This window comes from Equus asinus, chromosome 13 (assembly GCF_041296235.1).
Source record: "Equus asinus isolate D_3611 breed Donkey chromosome 13, EquAss-T2T_v2, whole genome shotgun sequence".
NCBI lineage: Eukaryota > Metazoa > Chordata > Mammalia > Perissodactyla > Equidae > Equus > Equus asinus.
In genome coordinates, this window is record NC_091802.1 from 7,185,547 (window position 1) to 7,207,912 (window position 22,366).

The following is a 22,366-nucleotide window of genomic DNA, read 5'->3' on the forward strand; positions in this document are numbered from 1 at the left end:
AAATGAAATGCAGACCCTGCCTGGGTACCCAATCCGAGATACCAGGACTCCACTGGCTCACTTCAGCTGGACTCATTCCCTCTGGCAGTTCTTCTCCCGACGCTCTCTAACACCCAACTTCCCTGGCTGGTTGTTCACTGCTTCCCCCACTCTCCTTTCTACGTTTTTGTTTTTTTTTTTTTTTTTTTTCCCGTTTCCCTCTTTTTATCCCTTTTTCTTTTCACCCACTCCTTAGGTCTTGACGCATCTCCTTAGCTAATAATCACAAAGAACTGGGCATATATTTCAGTATTTGAGGCAATTAATAAGTGTCGTGTTTCCTATTAAATCTCTCAATGTGTTACTTTAGAAAAAACTGAAAAAGTGTATTTGAATCTTGGCCTTGGACACTTGTTTTTCCTGCAGGTCTGTGATTGTTAAGGTATTTGAAGTAGCTCTTTGACTTTCTTTTCAGACAGATCATTTATTCAGCCATATGAGGATAAGGAAAGACTGACCAGTTCAAGAAATCACGGACAAAATCAGGCGCTTGAATCTGTGTAGTGAAATCACCGATCTGTACGTGATTGAGGGCCTACTTCCGCCACAGACTGGAAATAGGTCAACTAAACAGGTGCCCAGTTTACCCGGGAATCACTGCACAGGTGTGGCTGCAGCCCTCGGAGACCGACAACAGCTGCTGGACGTCTTCCCCACTAATGGAAGCCAGATTGCGTGTGTCCCAGTAGCTGAATCATGCCCAGTCATGGCAAACCCATTTCTCTCTGACACATCTTCACCTCGCAGCCTCCCTTGCAGCTAGGAAAATGTGAGAGAAACTCTTCTGGGCAAGATTTTTTTTTTCTCCCTGATAAAAACAAAAGGAGCATGCAAAAATAGTTCATCCTCTCACCACCCTCACAATTCCTACCTTTTATGTGGTTATGTAAAGACGTGATGCCTGGAGCTGCAGCAGCCAGATTACAACTATAAGGGGAAGCTCAAGCATTGCTGAAATTATGACCCAAAGCTGATGAATAAACCTTGGGAATGGCTACTTCAGGTGTCATGTTAAGTGAGATAGTAAGTGCCTTTTTGCTGAAGTCACTATTAAATCAGTATATTAACTATGTCTTTTATTTTCTGTATTCTGATGGACTGCCCCTCCCAGGGTTAGCTAATACCTTGGGACAGTAAGCAACTCACCCATGAGTGTGCATTTCAAATGCAAACCAATCAATCCAGAGCCCATACCACAACCATCTCCTTTATGGGGCTCTCACACTCCGGGTCACCATCCACCTGCCCTAATCACCCCAAGGCCAGGTATCAGACAACTAGGGGCATCTGTGCCCTAGAACCTACTAGAATTATTCAAACCAGCCAATTCTAAACCTGCTCACCCTGCCTCATTCATTCCTTCCTGTGGAAACCAAAATAAAGGCTCTTGCCCACATCTTCCTCACTCTGCCTCCTTGCTGGTCCTGGTGCTTCCCCATGTAGGCCCTGTGTGACCTGTCTCCTCCTTTGAGGAACTGCAGGTGACAAACTATCTTTCAATGCCAATCATCTCCGAATCTGTGCCTTGCCATATCTCAAATTTTCTATTAATTCACAATATTTTAGCACACTTAGGGAGCCAAATGTCTCCAACTGATATAATCTGCAAGACCCCCAATCCAATGAAAGCCCTACAAATCTAGGTAACTTTATCTTGTCCCAGAAAAATAACACTAGAAGTAATCAACCTACCCAGCCCAAAGGCCAGTTTCAAGCCTCTGGTAAGAACATTCAGATGCTACTTGTGATACCAAAATATACTATACAATACATGAGTTATTTTTAAAACAGTGCCTCTTGGAACAAAGAAAGGAGGTGGGTCACAGGCAGGCTTGGCTGCAGGCCCCCACTCAGAACAGCTCCTGGACTCCCATATTAGATGTTTATTTGATTAAAGGATTTAATGTCTAAAGTAATTTTGCAAACTCTCCCTTTAAACTGTGCAGGTTCCCTTTGCTGAAATTCTTGAAATATACAGGACTATTTCCGTAGACATTTTCCAAAGCCATGAACATTTTATTTCTACCACACATAAGTGATTCCTGCTGGGAATATTAAGAAAGAAGAAACCAGAGCTGGGAAGAGAGAATGGAATGATTGATGACGCAAGCAGAGCAGGTTCTTGTCCTGCAGCATGAGATGGGATGAAGCATGAGGGCACATCCCACGGCAGTCAATAGAAATGAGGCCAGCAGAAGCTGGGAGGGCTCAGGGAGACCACAGGGAAGCAGAAGCCAACAACCATTCCAGGTCAGAGAAACCAGACAGACACCAAACATGTCTATGGTAAACTCAAGGAGGAAAAAACCCTCCTAGATTGCATATCCCCTTTAATGAAGCCAAGTGAAAAGTCTGAGAGTATCTTTTCATCTTTGGGGGTGTTGAGGGGCGTTGGGCTCAGAACGGAAGTAAGCTGCCATGACTGTTTACACCAAGGACTGTTCAGTGGAACCACATTACGCAACACTTTTCACTGCTAATGTAGGTCCTATACAAAGACATCAGAGGACCTTTATTTAGCAGACTCTCTTTATTGTTTCGTTAGAGCAAAAACAGTTTTCACAAGGGCCTTTATAGGTCACTTATAACCTCCAAAACCACAGTATCATTTTTTTCCCATGAAATCTTAAAATACAATTGAGGCAAATGGGGTCTATGAATGAGCTTTGAAGCAGGTGAGAGAAAGGGTAAAGCTTCCCTAAAGGTGGGATCTCAAGCACGCCCCCTGGGATCTTCCTGGTTGCCCCAGTCCGGAAGGACAAGGAGAGGGACCTCACCCTGCCTGGTGACAGTGGGGATGCTTCAGGCAGGGTTAAAGGGCGGGAAGAGGTAGGAGGGGCCAAAGCATAGAGTCACACCACAGGTCAGGTGGATTCTCCAATAGAAATGGCTGTATAAACAGCCACACAGCCCAAGAGCGGGACCCCTGTCATCAGGAGGCACGTGTTAAGCTGCCCAGGGCAAGGAGGGCACTCACGGAGCGCTTGTCGGCCTCTACCCCTTGCTGGCCCTGGAGACAGGCAGTGAGCTTCTTATGCGTGCTGTGGGAAACCTGCTTCACCAGCTCCAGGCGCTTCTCCACCTGCAGACAGAGCAGTGGGTAGGGTCACAGGTGAGGGCAACATCAGAAGTGGGGTTGTCAGTCTGGACAATCACAGGAAAAGAGTCCAAGCCACGTTTCTGTGGACTGCAGAGAAAAACATCCAGCACTGGAGAACTGGATAAGGAGCGATCACAGACTCTGGACTCTGCTGACTGTGCAGTGAAATGACTTCAAATGTCTCCTGAAAAGTCTTCCCTGAACTGGTATTCAAAATGCAAGGTACTATCCTAAAGGATAAACAGTTGTGTCTCTAAACAGTTTGCCTGGGGAGCAGTCCGAGCAATTTAAACAGCATTGGGAATGGCTGAGTTTTAAAAAGGGAAGACAGCTTGGGTGTCTGTGAGCTAAGGGCGAGCAACAATCTTACCTGAAGAAGGTCTTCACTCAGAACTTCAGTCTTTTCTGCCCTAAAGAGAAAAGTGAGAAACAATCAGTAAGAAAACTAGGAACTTAGTTTCACACTTGTTCCCATTCTCTTCACTTATGGAGAGATAAGAAAAACAGAGGCATTAGTAGCAGAAATTTCCAACAAGAGAAAATACAAACAATACCAGAAATTACTAGGAACCTTAAGTAACTGCACTCCAGCAAAAACAGGGCAGCCAAGATACTCTGAACAGTCTCTAGCTACACATGGACCTGGATGAAGGACAACACACACACTTCTTTTGTTCCCAGACATTTTTTGTTTTTATTAACAGAATTAGGTAGGTTCCCCCACCCATACTCCTTGGTCTGCCCCCAAACAAATAAGCAAAAATCACAGAAATCTGAGCAAAGATCAATAAACAGCAAGCAAGGAGACAGCACTGAGTCCTGGTAACAAATACAAATGCCATCACTGAGATCGGCACTCAAGTGTTAGCCCCACCAGAAAGTGAGGGGTTTGAACCTGAGATTAACACATTCAGGGAAAGAATGTGGACGCTGGCTAAAGTGGTCCCAACCTGTCAGCAAGCCCTGCCTCACATCAGACAAGAATGCAGATTTTCTTTGGAGCAAAGCAAATTATGGCCTAGGGATTCTCAGAGATAAGGTTCAGTCAATGGTTTCTCTCACACTGGTGTTTCTCTCTCTGTCTTTTCTCTTTCTCTCTCTCTCCCTCCTCTCTTTCTCACTCTCACACATACAAACTGCAAATTCACATAAAAACAAATCACCAAGACTAAGAGTACAGAGAAAGAAGAAACAACATGTATAGAGCCTGAAGGACTTCAGTGGTTGGAATTATCAAAGACTGTAACATAGGCATGAAATATTTCAAAACAAATGATACATTAAAAAATCAGAGGACATTAAAAAATGAGAGGACTTCCACTTCTGGGAAGATGGAGTGAATGTATTTACCTATTCCTCTAAGTACAAAGAAAATCTCGAGACCTTATGTATAAAACAAACATAAGAAAATTCTGAAAGGTAGAGAGAAGGCAGAATGGCTAAGTACCTACAGATCCAAGGAATGGCAAGATGGGGAATTTTTGCTTCACATATTACACACCTGGAGCTTAAGAAGCTGGTGACCTGACATACCAATGGATGCAGACAAAACAAGGCCAACAAAAGTCTGGTCTCTATAGCCAAAGGACCAGGAAAGGGGCAGGCTAGTAAGAAAATGTGTAGACAATAACTGCTCACTCCAGCCAAACACCACAAGAAAAACTATTGTGCCACCCCACTCACACCAGCAAAGGCTGAGTAGGAAGACTAGACTTCCACCCTTGCTAGGCTGTACACCCAACCTGTCCCCCTCCCCTCAACCAGTGTAGCAGTGTCAGAAAAGGATGAGCATGGAGCTGGGACATTACCACCGCTGGGCAGTGACAATGGAAACCACATGGGTAGCCTAGACATCCAAATTCACCTGGTGGTAACAAAGCATCCTCCCTCAGAGGGGTAGTGTCACAGGAGGCCCAGTGGAGAGACAAATCCATAGGACTTTCACCACCACCCAGCGGTAACAAGGCCATCGTCTTCCGTGGTATCAGTGGAAGCCAACTGGGGAGCCATAACAAGGTACTCCCAGCCCTCCCAGCCAGGGAGGTATCAGTAAAGGCCCAAAGGGGAGACAGAGTTTCCACTCCCACCCAGCAGTAACAAAGCAGAATTCTCCCTTCCCCTCCTGAAGCGGGAACAGAGAAAGCCAGCATAAAGAGAAAGTTTAAATAAAATCCAGAGTCTCATAATATAATACACACAATATCTTAGTTTCAATAAAAAATTACTCATCATACCAAGAATCAGAAGAATCTCAAACTGAATGAAAAAAGACAAGCAATAGATGCCAATACCAGGTTGACACAGATGTTAGAAATATCTAACAAAGACTTAACGCATTCATCATAAAAATGCTTCAATGAGCAATTATGAACATGCTTGAAACAAAAGAAAAAATAGAAAGTCTCAAAAGAGAAATAGGAGATATAAAGAAGAACCAAATATAAATTTTAGAACTAAAAAATGGAATAATGTAAATTAAAAAATCTCAGTGGACAGGTTCGACTGCAAATGGAGGGGGCAGAGGAAAGAACCAATGGACAGGAAGAAATCACAATAGAAATTTTCCAATTTTAACAAGAGAACAAAAATAGACCAAACAAACCAATAAACAAAAAAAACCCCTCAGGGACCTGTGCGACTATAACAAAACATTAAATATTATGTCATCAGAGTCTCAGAAGAAGGAAAAAAAGAAGGCAGGGCTGAAAAAATGCTCAAAGAAATAAAGTCTGAAAATTTTCCAAATTTGGCAAAAGACATAAATCGACATATTCAAGAAGTTGAGCAAACCCCAACAGGGTAAACACAAAGATCCTCACCAACCCTCACACTCAAACTTCTGAAAGCTAAAGAGAAAAAAAATCTTGAAAGAAACAGTCGAGAAAGGATACTTTACTAATAGTGGGAAAAATTCAAGTTACAGCAGATATCTTATGAGAAACCATGGAGGACAGAAGGAAGCGGCACACCATTTTTCAAGTACTGAAAGAAAAGAAATGCCAACCTAGAATCCTATAGCCAGTGAAAATATTTTTCAGGAAGGAAGGAGAAATCATAACACTCTCAGACAAAGGAAAAATTTGCCATCAGCAGGCCTGCTTTAAAGAATTGCTAAGGGAAGTTCTAAGCAGAAAAAGGAATGGTAAAAGAAAGAACCTTGAAATATCAGGAAGAAAGAAAGATGGTGACCAAAAATGGTAAATACAACAGTCTTTCTTTCTCCTCTTGAGTTTTCTAAACTATGCTTGATGGTTGAAGCAAAATTTATAATATTGTCTGATGTGGTTCTAAATGTATGTAGAGGAAATAATATAATTATATTATAATTGGGGGAAGGTAAAGGGACAGAAAGGAAAGTAAAGTTTATAGATTTCACTCACCCTAGTAAAATACTGACATAGTAGATTGTGATGAACTATGTATATATAATGTAAGACCTAGGGTTACCATTAAAAAAAACTACACAAACAGATACACTCAAAAACACTATTGATGAATCATAATGTAAACTAACCTACAGAAAATAAAAAGAACATAAAGCAATAAAAAACAGAAAGAAGAAACATATAACAAAGTATAAAATGGGAGACTTAAGTCTCACGATATCCGTAATTACATGAATGCAAACAGTCTAAATACCTTAATTGAAATACAGAGATTGGCAAAGTGGATGAAAAGCATGCTGTCTATAAGAATCTCACTTCAAATATAATGATATAAGTAGGCTGAAAGTAAAAGGATAGGAAAAGACATCATGCAAACATTAATCAGAAGAAAGCAAGAGTGGTTGTATTAATATCAGATAAAGTAGACTTCAGAACAAAGACAATGATCAGAGACAGAGAATAGTATAATATAATGATAAACAGGTCAATCCACCAAGAAGGTAGGCTGTCTTAAACATGTATACACTAACCAGCGAAGTGCAAAATATGTGAAGCAAAACTGATGAAACTGGAAGGAGAAATAGACAAATCCACAATAAGAGTTGGAGACTTCAACATCCTTTCTCTTAACAATTGACAGACCGGCTAGATTAAAAAATATATATATATATCAGCAAGGATATATAAGAATGCAACAATTCCATTAACCAATAGAATTTGACTGACACTTACAGAACACTCCATCCAACATCAGCAGAATACTCATTCTTTCCCAGTGCTTACGGAACACATACCAAAACAGATAGAATCTGGGGCCATAAAACAAATCTCAACTAATCTAAAAGAACCGAAATCATATAGAGTGTATTCTCTTATCATAGTGGAATAAAAATAGAAATAAATAACAGAAAGATAAAAAGAAAATATCCAAACACTTGAACACTAAACAAAACTTCTAAATAAACTGCAAAACAAAGAGAAAGTCTCAAGGGAAACTTAAAAAACTCTTAAACTGAATAAAAGTAAAAATGCAACATATCAAAATGTTTAACACAGCCAAAGCAATGTTGAGAGGAAAATTTAAATCTCTACATCCATACATTAGAAAAGAGAAATATTCTCAAATGAAAAATATAAGCTCCTCCTGCAACAACCTACAAAAAGAAGACCAAAAATAAGTCAAAACCAAGCAGAAGGAAGGAAATCATAAAGGGCAGAAATGAATAAATTTAAACCAACAAAAAATAATGAGAAAAAACAATAAAACAAAGAGCTAGCTCTGAAAAGATAAGCACAACTGAAAAAACCTCTAGGACAATTGAAGAGAAAGAAAAAGAAGACACAAATTGTCAATACTAGGAATAAAACAGAAAATATCACTGCAAAATCTTGTAGATTTCAAAAAGATATCTTTGAACAACTATATATGTAAATTTGACAACCTACGCGAAATGCACTAATTACTCAAAAAACACAAACTATCCAATACACATACAAAATGCAAATACAATACAAACAAACACAATACATCCAATATAAAAAGCAAATAATGTGAATCGTCCAATAACCATTAAGAAATTGAACTTATACTACCAAAAGTCTCAAAAAAGAAAGCTTCAGACCCAGAAGGTGAGGATGTGGGGAAAAGAGCACCCTTGCGCACTGTTGGTGGAAATGTAAATTGGTGCAGCCACTATGGAAAAGGGTATGGAAGTTCCTCAAAAAATTAAAAATAGAACTACCATATGATCCAGCAATTCCACTTCTGGGTATTTATCCAAAGAAAACAAAAACACTAACTCAAAAAGATATATGAACCCCTATGTTCACTGCAGCACTATTTACAATAGCCTAGATATGCAAACAGCCTAATTGTCCATCTATGGATGAATGGATAAAGAAAATGTAGTATATAAATAAAATGGAATACTTTTCAGCCATAAAAAAGAATGCTATCCTGCCATTTGCGACAACATGGATTAACCTTAAGGGAAATATGCTAAGTGAAATAAGTCAGAGAAAGACAAACACCATGTGATTTCACTTATATGTTGAATATTAAAAAAACCAAAACACCAACATCATAGATACAGAGAACCAGAGCGCTGGTGATTGCCGTAGGCAGGGGTTAGGGAGTGGGTGTCAAAAGGTACAGACTTCTAGTTATAAAATAAATAAGCCATGGGGATGTAATGTACAGCATCGTGACTATAATTAACAATACTACATTGCATATTTCAAAGTTGCTAAGAGAGTAGATCTAAAAAGTCCTCACCAAAGGAAAAAAAAAATTTGTAACTATGAACAGTCATGGATGTTGACCAGACTTATTGTGGTCATAGTTTTGCAATATATACAAATATCAAATCATTATGTTGTGCACCTGAAAAAAAAAATTGAACTTGTACTACTAAAAGTCTCAAAAAAAGAGCACCAAATTCATAAAGCAACCATTAACAAATCTAAAAGAAGATATTAATAATAACACAATAATAGTAGGGGACCTCAACACTCCACTCACATCAATGGATAGATCATCCAGTCAGAAAATCAACAAGGAAACAGTTGGACTTAATAGACATATATAGAACACTCCATCCAAAAATAGCAGAATACATATTCTTCTCAAGTGTGCAACGAATATTCTGAAGGGTAGACCATATGTTGGGAAACAAGGCAAGCCTCAATAAATTTAAGAAAATTGAAATAATAACAAGCATCTTCTCCGATCACAATGCTATAAAGCTAGAAATGAATTACAAGAAAAAAGCTGAGAAAGGGACAAAGATGTGGAGACAAAACAACATGCTATTGAACAAGCAACGGATCATTGGAGAAATTAAAAAATATCTGGAGACAAACGAAAATGAAAACATACCATAGCAGATCATATGAGATGCAGCAAAAGCCACATTAAGAGGGAAATTCATCACAATACAGGGTCACCTTAACAAACGAGGAAAATCCCAAATAAGCAACCTCAAATTACACCTAACTAAATTAGAAAAAGAAGAACAAAAAAAGCCCAAAGTCAGGAGAAGGAGAAAAATAATAAAAATCGAAGCAGAAATAAATGCTATTGAAACAAAAAAGACAGTAGAAATGACAATGAAACAAAGAGCTGGTTCGTTGAGAAGATAAACAAAATTGACAAACCTCTAGCCAAACTTACAAGGTAAAAAAGAGAGAAAGCTCAGATATACAAAATTAGAAATGAAAGAGGAGAAATAACAACGGATACCAGAGAAATACAACAGATTATAAGAGAATACTACGAAAAACTATATGCCAACAAAATGGATAACCTAGAAGAAATGGATAAATTCTTAGACTCTTACAACCTCCCAAAGCTGAATCAAGAAGAAACAGAGAATCTGAATAGACCAATCACAAGGAAAGAAATTAAAACAGTAATCCAAAGCATCCCAAAGAATAAAAGCCCAGGACCAGATGGCTTCCCTGGGGAATTCTTCCAAACTTTCAGGGAGGATTTAATACCTATCTTTCTCGAGCTATTCCAAAAAATTAGGGAAGATGGAATGCTTCCTAACACATTTTATGAGACCAACATCACCAAGCCTGACAAGGATAACACAAAAAAGGAAAACTACAGGCCAGTATTGCTGATGAACATAGATGCAAAAATTCTCAACAAAATTTTGACAACCTGAATTCAGTAATACATCAAAAGGATCATACATCATGATCAAGTGGAATTTATACCAGGGACACAGGGATGGTTCAACATCCGCAAATCAATCAGTGTGATACACCACATCAACAAATTGAGGAATAAAAACCATATGATCATCTCAACAAATGCAGAGAAAGCATTTGACAAGATCCAATAGCTATTTGTGATAAAAACACTTAGCAAAATGGGGATAGAAGGAAATAACCTCAACATAATAAAGGCCATATATGACAAACCCACAGCCAACACCATACTCAATAGGCAAAAACTGGCCACCCCTCTGCGAACAGGAACAAGACAAAGATGCCCATTATCACCACTCTTAATCAATATAGACTGGAGGTTTTGGCCAGAGCAATTAGGCAAGAGAAAGGAATAAAAGGAATCCAAATACGGAGTGAAGAAGTGAAACTCTTGCTGTTTGCAGACAACATGATCTTATATCTAGAAAACCCTAAAGAATCCATTGGAAAACTATTAGAAATAATTAAAAACTACAGTAAAGTTGCAGGATACAAAATAAACTTAGAAAAATCAGTTTCATTTTTATACTCTAATAATGAACTCACAGAAAGAGAACTGAAGAATACAATGCCAATTACAATCGCAACTAAAAGAATAAAGTACCTAGGAATAAATTTAACCAAGGAGGTGAAGGACTTATACAATGAAAACTGTAAGACATTACTGAAAGAAATAGATAATGAGAAAGAGATTCCATGCACATGGATTGGAAGAATAAACATAGTTAAAATGTCCATACTACCCAAAGCAATCTACAGATTCAATGCAATCCCAGTCAGAGTCCCAGTGACACCTTATGCCTGTTAAAATGGCTATAATCACTAAGATTAAAAATAACAAACATTGGAGAGAGTGTGGAGAAAAGAGAACCCTCATACACTGCTGGTGGGAATGCAAACTGGTGCAACCACTATGGAAAACAGTATGGAGACACCTCAAAAAACTAAAAATAGAACTACCATATGACCCAGCCATCCCACTACTGGGCATCTACCCAAACACCTTGAAATCAACAATCCAAAGCAACACATGCACCCCTATGTTCATTGCAGCACTATTCGCAGTAGCCAAGACATGGAAACAATCCACATGCCCATCAACCAATGATTGGATAAAGAAGATGTGGTACATATATATATAGTGAAACACTACTCAGCCATAAAAAAAGAAAAATCACCCCATTTGCTACACCATGGAAGGACCTGGAGGGAATTATGCTAAGCGAAATAAGCCAGGCTGAGAAAGACAAACACCAGATGATTTCACTCATATGTGGAGTATGAACAAACACATGGACAAAGACAACAGTTCAGTGGTTACCAGGGGAAGGGGGGTAGGAGGTGGGCACAGGGGGTGAAGGGGAGCACTTATGTGGTGATAGTCAATAAATAATGTACAACTGAGATTTCACATTGATGTAAACTATTATGAACTCAATTAAAAAAAATAAAGTAAAAGAAAAAGAATGTGAGGCTTCCTTTCTCTCATTTATCTGTACTCCTTCCAGAAACCCCAATTTTAAAAAAAGGTCTCAAAAAAGAAATCTTTCCAACCCAGAAGGCTTCACAAGAGATTTCTACCAAATATTTAAAGAATTAACACCAATTCTACATAAGCTCTTCCAGAATATAGAAGAGGACGGAACACTTCCCAATTCGTTTGATGAAGCTAGTATTCCTTTGATACCAAACCAGACAAAGAACAGTAAAATAAAAAAAGAGAGAGAGAGAGATAACCATAGACCAATCTTCTTTGTGAATATAGATGCAAAAGTCCTTAAGAAAATATTACCAAATGGAATTCAATAATAGATAAAAAGAATTAATCACCATGACCAAATTGGGCTTATTCCAGGGAGACTATTCCAGGGATCTGAAAATCAATCAATGTAATCCATCATATTAACAGAATAAAGAAGAAAAACCACATGATCATGTCCACGGATGTAGAAAAAGCATTTGACAAAATTCAACACCTATTCTTGGTAAAAACTCTCAGAAAATCAGTAATAGAAGGGAACTTCCTCAACTTGATAAGTAATATCTGCAAAAAAGTAAACCTACAATTAACATTATACTTAACGATGAAAGACAAAATGTTTTCCCCACTAAGACCAGGATCAAAGCAAGTATGTCTGCACTTGACACTCATTCAACATAGTGCTGGACGCTTGACTCAGTGCAATCAGGCAAGAAAAGGAAACAAGAGGCATATAAAGCTCAAAGGAACAAACAATAATGTCCCTATTTCCAGATGATATGATTGTCTATATAAAAATGCCAAGGAATCTACCCCAAAAATGCCTAAAACTAATAAATGAGTTCGGCAAGGTTGCATGACATAAGGTAAACATACAAAAAACCTTTATTTCTATATACTAGTAATGATCACATGAATGTGGAAATTGAAAATAAAATACCATTGACAATTGCTTTAAAAAATAAAATACTTAGGTATAAATCTATCAAAATACGCACAGAATGTGTATGCTCAAAACTATAAAATACTTATGAAAAAAATCAAAGATCTAAAATGGAGAGACGTTATGTCTGTGGATTAGAGGACTCAACATAATACAGATGTCGATACTCACAAAATTAGTCATAGATTAAATGTAATCCCAAGCAAAATTTCACCAGGATTTCTTGTAGATATAGACAAACATTCTAAAATTGATATGAAACTGCAAAGGAAGTAGAAGATCTAAAATAATTTTTAGAAAAGATAAATTTGTAGGATTCACTACCTCACTATAAAATTAAGTAATCAAAGGGATAGTGAAAAGTTAAAAAGATCAATGGGCCAGAATAAAGAAAACAGACACAGACAAATATAACCAACTGATTTTTGACAAATGTACAAAGGCAATTCAATGGAGGAAGAAGTCTAACAAATTGTGCTAGTACAATTGGACATTCATATGCAAAAAAAATGAACCTTGACCCATACTTGATATCATATATAAAAACTAACTCATAATGGATCATGAACTTAAATAGAAAACATAAGACTACAAAACTTTTGAAGAAAACGTATGAGAAAATATCTCCGACCTTGGGTTAGGCAATGAGTTCTTAGATATCACATCAAAAGCATGATCCCTAAAAGAAAAACAACTTGATACATTAGACTTCATCAAAATTAAAAGCTTTGGCTCTGTGAAAGGTAGCGTTAAAAGATGAAAAGACAACCCACAAAAAGAGAAAATATTTGCAGATCACATATATGATAAAAGAATTGTATGCAGAATAAAGAACTCTCAAATTCAACAATAAGAAAACAATCTTATCTTAAAAATAGGCAAAAAAATCTGAAGAGAAACTTTATCAAGGAAGATATATGCATGGCAAATAAGCACAAGAAAAATTGCTCAACATCATTACCCACTAGGAAAATGCAAATTAATACCTGAAGGAGATACACTATTAAAATGACAAAATAATAACAACAAAAAACTCCCCCAAATCTGACCATATAAAGTTCTGGAGAAAAGGAAAAGCAACTGGAATTCTCACACATTGCTAGGGGTGGGGGCAATGCAAAATGGTAAAGCCACTGTGGAAAACAGCTTGGCAGTTGTCATATGACCCTGCAATCCTACTCTAGAAAAACGAAAGTTGATGTTCACAAAAACACAAAAAAACTCATGAATGTTCATTGCAGCTTTATTTGTAACAACAAAAAGTTGGAAACAACTCAAATGTCCTTCAACGGGTAAACGGATTAACAAAGAATAGTACTCAGCAATAAACAGGAAGGGACTATTGACGCATGCTAAAACATGGAGAGTTGTCAAACACATTATGCTCAGTGACAAAAGCCTACCTCAAAGGTTAAATACATACTGAATGATTCCATTTATACGACATGCTGGAAAAGCAAAACTGTAAAGATGGAAAACAGAATATGTGGTGAGGCACACCAATTGGGGTGGGTGAGAATTTGAGTCCAAAGAGAATTTTTTAATGTGGTGGTGGTTACACAAAGCTATGGATGTGTTAAACTCATAGAACTGTACTGAAAAAGTGAAGTTTACTTTATGTAAACTTTAAAAGTAAAAAAAGATTTTTTTTAAGATAGAACTGAGATACAAGACAGCAATATCACATAAGTCAAGGAGGGAGGATGACTCGAGTTACGTATTCTAAGCTCCCACTGTTGGATGTTAGAGGAGTTAAAATAATTTGGATTTTGTTAAGCTAAAACATGATAAACATTTCAAGGGAAAGAGCAAAAGAGTAGAAAGAATATATATATATATATCTTCCAAATCAACAGAGGCAAAATAATCAAAATAAGAACAAAACATAACAATCCACAATAGAAACTCTAAATCAAAACAATGGGAACAGATAGTAGCAGGCGAAGCAGTACAAAAAAGAAAAAACAGAAAGCACAGACTAAAATATAAGACACAGGTTCAAATAGATCATTAATAAAAATGTACTAAATATGCCAGTTAAAAGCTAAAGATGTCCAGCTTAGATATTAAAAAATCTAGCTCTATGCTAATTATAAGAGCTATATCTAAAACATAAAAAATCAGAAAGATTGAAGAGAAAAAAACACATACCAGGCTACTGGTAATTAGTATTATGTTGATATTAGCCCAAATAGACTTTGAGGCAAAAAAAAAAAGAAAATTATAAGGGAGAGAGGATCACAATACAATGACAGAAAAATTTAATTCGTCAAGAAGCTATGAGAATTCTCAACTTGGGTACACCTTATAAGAATCACCAAACATATAAATCAAAACTAACAGAACCTCAGGGAAGCCCTAAAAAAATGTACCATAATTGAAGATGTCATCATTCCTCTTTCAATGAATGAGAGGTAAAGCAGAAAAAAAGTTAGTAAAGACACTGAGGATTTAAAACACATAAGTTAACAGGATTTATTTAATAGAGTAAATCCTATCTATCATGGAATTCTGAATCTAATCATTATAGAATATAAATTCTTCTCATGCGCACAAGAATTCATTTCCCAAAATTAACCACTTCCAGCCTATAAAACACCTCTCAACAAACATCAAAGGACAGACGCTACACAGATGATGTTCTCTGACCTCAATGTAATTTTGGTTGAAGTGAATAACAAAAAAGTTAAAATAAAAAATTTGGAAACTTTAAAACAATTCTAAATAGCTCATTCTTTCTGGTCTGTCTTAGGCTGGAAGCTCTGCTGAAAACTGTCCGTTATGGGTGACCCTGCTGGTATATGAAATATCGGGGGCATGGCTTTCAGCATCACAGCAACATGCAGCCACCACAATATGACAACTGACAGACAGATGGGTGATGTGGTTCCCTGAGCAGAAGACTAACCTGGGCCACGGCAGTGAGAGCTGAATCCTAACCACGAGACCACCAGGGTTGGCTTTCCAAAGTTATACAAACTCTTAACAAAATAGAAAAAGCAGCAACCCGTTGCAACTTATTCTAAGAAACAAGTATAACTTGATACCAAAACTAGACAAGGACCCCACAAGGGAAACTTTAGATCAGTCTTATATATTAACAATGATAAATTTATCCTAAACAAAATAAATTAGCACATTAAGAGCGAGTTAGAGTAATTGCTGGAATGCAAGAGTGGTTTCACTTTAGATGTCTGCAGGTGTAATTCATGGCATTGACAGATCAAAGGATAAAACATGAGGATCTCAAACTGCAGACAAAATATTTAATAGAATTCAACGCCTGTTCACGAAAAGTAGAAAAAATAAGGAAAATCCTTAGCTTGATTTTTTTAAAGTACCTACGAAACATTATTCTTAATGGGAACACGTTAAAAATATTCCTTTTATAATCAAGAATAAGACAACTATACCACCATCACCATCGAGCTCAGTAAGACACTGAAACAGATTTAAAAACTGAAAAGAAACTAAACTGACATAATCTACAGAAATTATTAAAAATAATAAAAGTTTAGAAAGATGGAGGGAGATATAAGATCAATATAACCAATAAATACTTAGAAAACAATTTTAAAAATCATTTAACAGAAAAAAAGTTGAAATAAATTTAATAAAGGATGGGCAATATCTTTATGGAGAAAAAATTAATAAAAGACATTCAGAAAGACAAATCAAGAGATATGCTCTATCTATGGGTAGGCAGAATTCATTTTGTAAAGATATCAGTTCTCTTCATATCAATGCAATTTTAATGAAAATTCCAAATAAGAATTTATAAAAACTAATTTAACAAGCTGAATCTAAAATTTATATGGACATGAAAAGACTTAAGAAAAAAACCATGATTATCCTTAAGGAAGAGCTTCACTATCAGATGTTGAAATTTATCAAAGTCAGAGTAATTAAGACAGTATTATATCAGTGTTCACAATGAACATGGGAACAGAGGGGAGTGCCCAGGAATAGATCCACACAAATGTAGAAAAATGACAGATGTTACAGGTGTTATCCCAGACTGGGGAAGAGAGGAGGAGAACATGAGTTATTCAATAAGTAATTCTGGGTCAACTGTTCATCCATAAAGAAAACAAAAAAAGAAAGAAATAGAGTTTTACTCCACCAGGCATAAAAGTCAAGTCCCGATGAATTAAAGACTTACATGTAAAAGGAAAGACATTAAAACTTCTAGAAAAAAATACATAGACTATCTTATATTTCTGACCATGGAGTGAAACTTTTGAAAAAAACATACAGAAGATTAACCATATAAGAATAATAAATATATTGACATGAAAATTAACAACTTCTGTTACAGTGGTTGGAAAAAAAAGATGAGAATAAAGTCAGAAAACAGAAAAAGATACGTGTAAGAAAATAAAACTGCCATAGGATTAACATTCAGACTGGATCAAGAGCTCCTGCAAGTCAATGAAAAAAATCAACTCTGCACAAAAATGGGCTAAATGCTAGCACTCCTTAAAAGAGAAAATTCTAATGATTAAAAAATACATAAAAACTTGATCAACCTCATTAGTAAGCAGGAATAGACAAATTCAAACTACAAAGAGACACCATTCTATACTGCCAGTTTGACAAAAACGCACGTCTGACAACTCCAAATGGTGAAGGTACGGAATACTGGGAACCTCTGCAGACCACCACTCTAAGTGAAAATTGTTAAAAGCATCGTAGAAAACAATGTGTCATTATCTTGTACATCTGACACTCAAACTCAGTACCCAAAAGAAACATCTTCTAACAGAACAGTACTTACTGCTACCATGTTTGGTGCACACTAATATTTTCTACTATGCTCACTAAACCCATTTCACTCACACTAACTAACGGGTGGGGAGCCGCATTCAGCCAACACTGTCCTGGAGAAACCCTGAGACATTTACAAAACAGTCACAGCAGGTTTCTTTTTTTTTTGTAAAACAAAAGAATTAGGGGAAAAAAAGGCCATTGAAAAGAAAACAAAGAAATTGGGATTATTCACATAATGACATATCGTACAGTAATAATAGGTAATAAAATAAAATTTACCAAAAACAACATGGGTGATTCTTAGAAGTATGAGGTTCAATGGGGGAGAAAATAACAGAAAGATTACTTAAATCACGATAACATTTTCATAAAGTTCAAAATCAAACACCACTAAACAACATATTAAAGGATAAATACAAATGTAGTAAAATGAAAAGAAAGCAAGAGCACTATAATCACAAAATTTCAAATAGTGGTTATCTCTGGGAAAGGAGGTGGGGTTGGGGTCAGGAGGGAAACACAGGGGGCGTCAACATCATTGGCAATGATCTGGTTCTGAATACGCGTAGTAGGTTCATGGCTTGCTTAATATGCTTCAGAACACATATACAAGAATATAGGCAATCTACCTATTAAACAACAGACAATATAAAAATAAAAAATAATAAGCATTAAGTATTATGCATAAACTTGTACAAATGATTCCTACAAGCTCACAAGACTAAAAACAAAAAAAATATGCCCATAAGATTTTCTATATTCTAGTTAGGAAAAAATATATATATATAAATAAATTTATACACATACACACATTATACACCATATACTATACATATTATAAAATATATATAATATATATCATAAATTATAGCTGTGTCTGTGTGTGTTGTAATATATATATTATATATATTATATCATATATATGTATATATATATATATACATACAAACATTTTCTTTAAAGTTTTTACTACTTTTTGCTTAAAAGTAAGAGCTGAGTTTCAGGGCATCCTGATAGCTAGCTAGAGCAATTACTCACACATCAACTACATGTAAATGAAATAATCAATAAAAACAATCAATAATCAATCAAAACAAAAATAATCAATAAAAACATCACAGCTACATAGCTGATAAGAAGGCAACAAGCTCTCTCCTTTGAAAGAAAAGGATCTTGTACTGGAGACAAATTCTGATCAAGTTTGCTCTCAAAAATCAGAGGTCATAAACTTATTTGAAGATCAAAAAGATTTAAGAAAATTCCAGAACACTTTTTACTTACTGGGGAAAAGATGCAATCAATATCAAGTTGGAAGAAGCAATGGAGGTCACTTAGCCCAAGTTTCCACTCATCTGAGACTTCCCTCCATCACTCCTGATGCACCTCAACAGTGCACTAAAGACTGACCCATGGAACTCAATCTTCACGAAGGGAGGTGGGCTAACAGGTGATGCTATTTTTGGGAAGCCTGGTATTTTTGGCTTCATCTTTGTAAATGAAAGACACAGCATCATTCATTATCAAGACAATGAACACTATCTCCTATTTTCAGGGGATGAGTCAGTCCGCAGGATGAGAGGGACTGTGTAGGTGACATCTGGGTACAAGTCATGTCTTTTTATTTTACTTTTTATACCAACAGACTAAAGCAAAACAGAACCTTGGCAAATCGATCTAAAAATTGTGCATTGTTCTACTTATGAGTTTCAGGAGAACAACGAACACCACCCACAAAAGTCTTGCTTGTCACCAGTGTTATACACTAGCTTGTCGGGTCACAGTGGCCTTTCCCAAAATGTGTTCCATGAAAAAACAGACTCATAAGACACTCTAAAGGAAAAAGTTCTGTGGACAAATAAGTTAGGGAAACACTGAATACTATATTCTCCATTAATGGAGTCTCATTAACATATTAAAGGCTCTGAGAAGTCCTGCTGTAAATAAAACGGTTTAATTTTAGCTAACCCATCATTTTCCAAATCTATAAAAATATGAAAATGTATTTCACATAACACCAATTAACAACTACACCCTGGGTGCTGAGTATATTTTAGGAAACGTGAAGCTGAAGGAAATCTTCACTACAGTACATGTTGACTCTGTAAATCTTCCTGGGTAAGCTACCTAGGAGTTCTGGCCTCATTACAAAAACACATTTGATTGGACTGAGAGCTAAGCAAGAGGACTTTCCAGCTGCCATTGCAGAAGTCACTGAATGAAGCAGTGAGGTTGCTTTTAAACTGAGATAGTCTCGTTACAAACCATTTCAGATAATAAGCCACCAACTTGCAACACCCAAGAAGCTGTCAAATCCTCTTAATTTTATTTTTAATTATTTAATTTTTTTTGAGGAAGATTAGCCCTGAGCTAACTGCTGCCAAGCCTCCTCTTTTTGCTGAGGAAGCCTGGCCCTGAGCTAACATCTGTGCCCATCTTCCTCTACTTTATATGTGGGATGCCTGCCACAGCATGGCGTGCCAAGTGGTGCCATGTCCGCACCCAGGATCTGAAGTGGTGAACCCCGGGCCGCCAAAGCAGAACGTGTGCACTTAACTGCTGCGTCATCAGGCCGGCCCCCAAATCCTCTTAATTTTATATCACTAATATCTTCAGCACCTGTTGCTCCCTTTCTAGTCACACAGTCACAGGCTAGGCACACAGAGCTCAGCCCTGGACCACCACAAGATCCTTCTAAGAGACGTCCCCGTCTCCACCATCTTCACCTCCCATCCATCATTCACTCTGCTCTTAGACATTCTTCCCAAAATGCCTCCCTGGCTCCCTTTTGCCTAACACCTAGGAGGTGTCCTGCTAAGTGCTTTACAAGCATTATATCACTGCTTTAAAACATACCCAGGATTTGTTTTAATCAGGTATGGTAAGACACACCAACATGGAACTGACTGTCATGAATAAATTTACACTCACAGATTCCCAGAATCAGGAGGCACAGCACACCACACAGGGCACACGGGGAAGCACCAGGCCAGTCAGGAGGCAGAGAGAGTTTAGGGAAAGTGTGGGCAAAAGGCTTTACTGTGGTTTTCACAGGAAGGAATGGGTGAGGAAGGTAAGCAAACTGAGCAGGTTTAAGACTGGATAGTTTGAATAATTTTGGTGGGCTCTGGGCAATAAGGGTGGTCCTTAGTTGTCCAGTACCTGGTCCTAAGGCCATTTAGGGCAAGGGACAGTGTCCAGATTGCAGGAGCCTGATAAGAGGTGGGGAGAGGTAGGGACTCAGGGTTGGATGGTTTGCATGACAAAGACAGGCTTGCAGGCAAGCTGTTTGCTATCTCTAGGAATGAGCTGGCCCTGAGAGGGGCAGTCTGTCCTAGGCAGGTGAGGCTCCAAGGACAGAGCATCAAGAACACAGTAAATAAGCAAATATAGTTAATTCAATCACTCATTCCTTAAAAAGAAAGTGGGAGCTATCATTATTCCCATTTCTTTAAATGAGAAAATGAGGTTGCTGTAAATTGTCATTGCCTCAGCACAACATGCCAGGGGCAGTCCCTAGAGCTACAGCGGCAGCATCACTTCAGAAGTTAATAGAAACGCAAATTCTGCAGCCCCAGCCAAACCCACTGAGGCAGAAGTTCTGGGAGTGAGGTCCAGCAATCGGTTTTAAGGAGCCCTCCAGGTGATTCTGACGCCTGTTAAGAAACACTGGAATACGGAAAAAAATCTAAAATCCCAGTTCTGGAAAATCCCACTCTGAGTCAACAAATTTCTCTCCATATCCTCTAAATTGTCCCCATTCTTCTACTCCCAGCCACCTCCTGCTCTTCATTCTGTCCCTCTCCAGCCCCGCTCGGCCTGATATTCTCTATACTCCAGGCACAGCTTTCCCTTGTTCACCAAACAAGCCTCAGGGGAACTCTTCTCACCCTCTGCACCAGCACAGTACTGAGACACAGCAATTACTCTCCAAATGCTTACCGAAATGGAGTGCAAAGCTTGATCCAGCTGGGCACAGCTGCTCTCCCCACCCCATCCTGCTCATTGTGGCAGACTCTGTTAACTGCCTCTCCCAAAGCCACTGTCCACCCCTGCTTCTTTGCTGCTTCCCACTGTCTGTCGAAGGGGGAAGGACAATACTGCCCCAGTTTTCCCTGAAACTAGGAGTATCTAGTCCTAAGCCATGAGACAAAAGCAGAAGTGTGCCACAGCATCATCTGGAAAAGTTTTGCTTTCCTGATAAACATGAACAGGACACAGCTGTCAGGGTCTTTTTCTTCTTCCTGTTTTGAATGCAGATATGATGGCAGGAGTGGCAGCAACCATATTGTAACCATAAAGGATTGGCGAAGAGAACTGAAGAGATGTCGGATCTGATATCATTGAGTCATTGATCCAACTCCAACACCTATTTATGCCTGGACTTATTTTTGTGAGAAATAAACTCTTTCCAAAGTCTTGTAAGTGGATTTTCTATCACTATAACGCAATACATCCTAGCTTAATATACTGGCAGCAGAGGATCTCATCCTACAACTAATTTTATTTTGAGTAAAAGTGCAATTATTTGATATTCCTGACAGAGCCCATAGTTCTCCAGTCTTAAAATCACTAGAGCACTTGTTAACTTTTCCCTAAAGATCTTCAGAGACCACCAAGCTACGCAGGGATACACACCAGAGGGGGCGTTGGAGAGTCATTGAGAAAAGCTTCCTGGGAGGTGACACTGCCAGGTATTGAGGGAGGGGTAGGACATGAGAGGGAGAAACACAGGACAAGGTCCAAAACGGCAGAGCAACCACCAAAGGCAATCCCTTAGCAGCAGCAAAAGGCTACTAAATCAAGAGAATTAGGTCAACAAGAGGAAAATTACCTCTTGGGAATTAAGGGACAAGACAGAAGCGAGGAGACACAAGTCGCAAAGTCATTCCAATGTTGGGACAAATCTGTATTTTCGAAACAACACTGTTACA

The 22,366-nt window shown here is 37.8% G+C and overlaps 1 protein-coding gene across 4 annotated transcripts in view; it reads right to left on the reverse strand.

Annotated features, from left to right (window-relative positions):
* The window catches only part of ARHGAP44 (Rho GTPase activating protein 44), a 184,670-nt gene that overhangs the window by 79,451 nt on the left and 82,853 nt on the right, over positions 1 to 22,366 (reverse strand). For all 4 annotated transcript variants that reach the window (XM_014864181.3, XM_014864180.3, XM_070482315.1 and 1 more), the window contains exons 2-3: positions 3,510 to 3,549; positions 3,017 to 3,121 (exon numbers count right to left, since the gene is read on the reverse strand). In XM_014864181.3, coding sequence (XP_014719667.1) covers positions 3,017 to 3,121; positions 3,510 to 3,549 — 145 coding nt within the window. The remainder of the gene's footprint in view (positions 1 to 3,016; positions 3,122 to 3,509; positions 3,550 to 22,366) is intronic.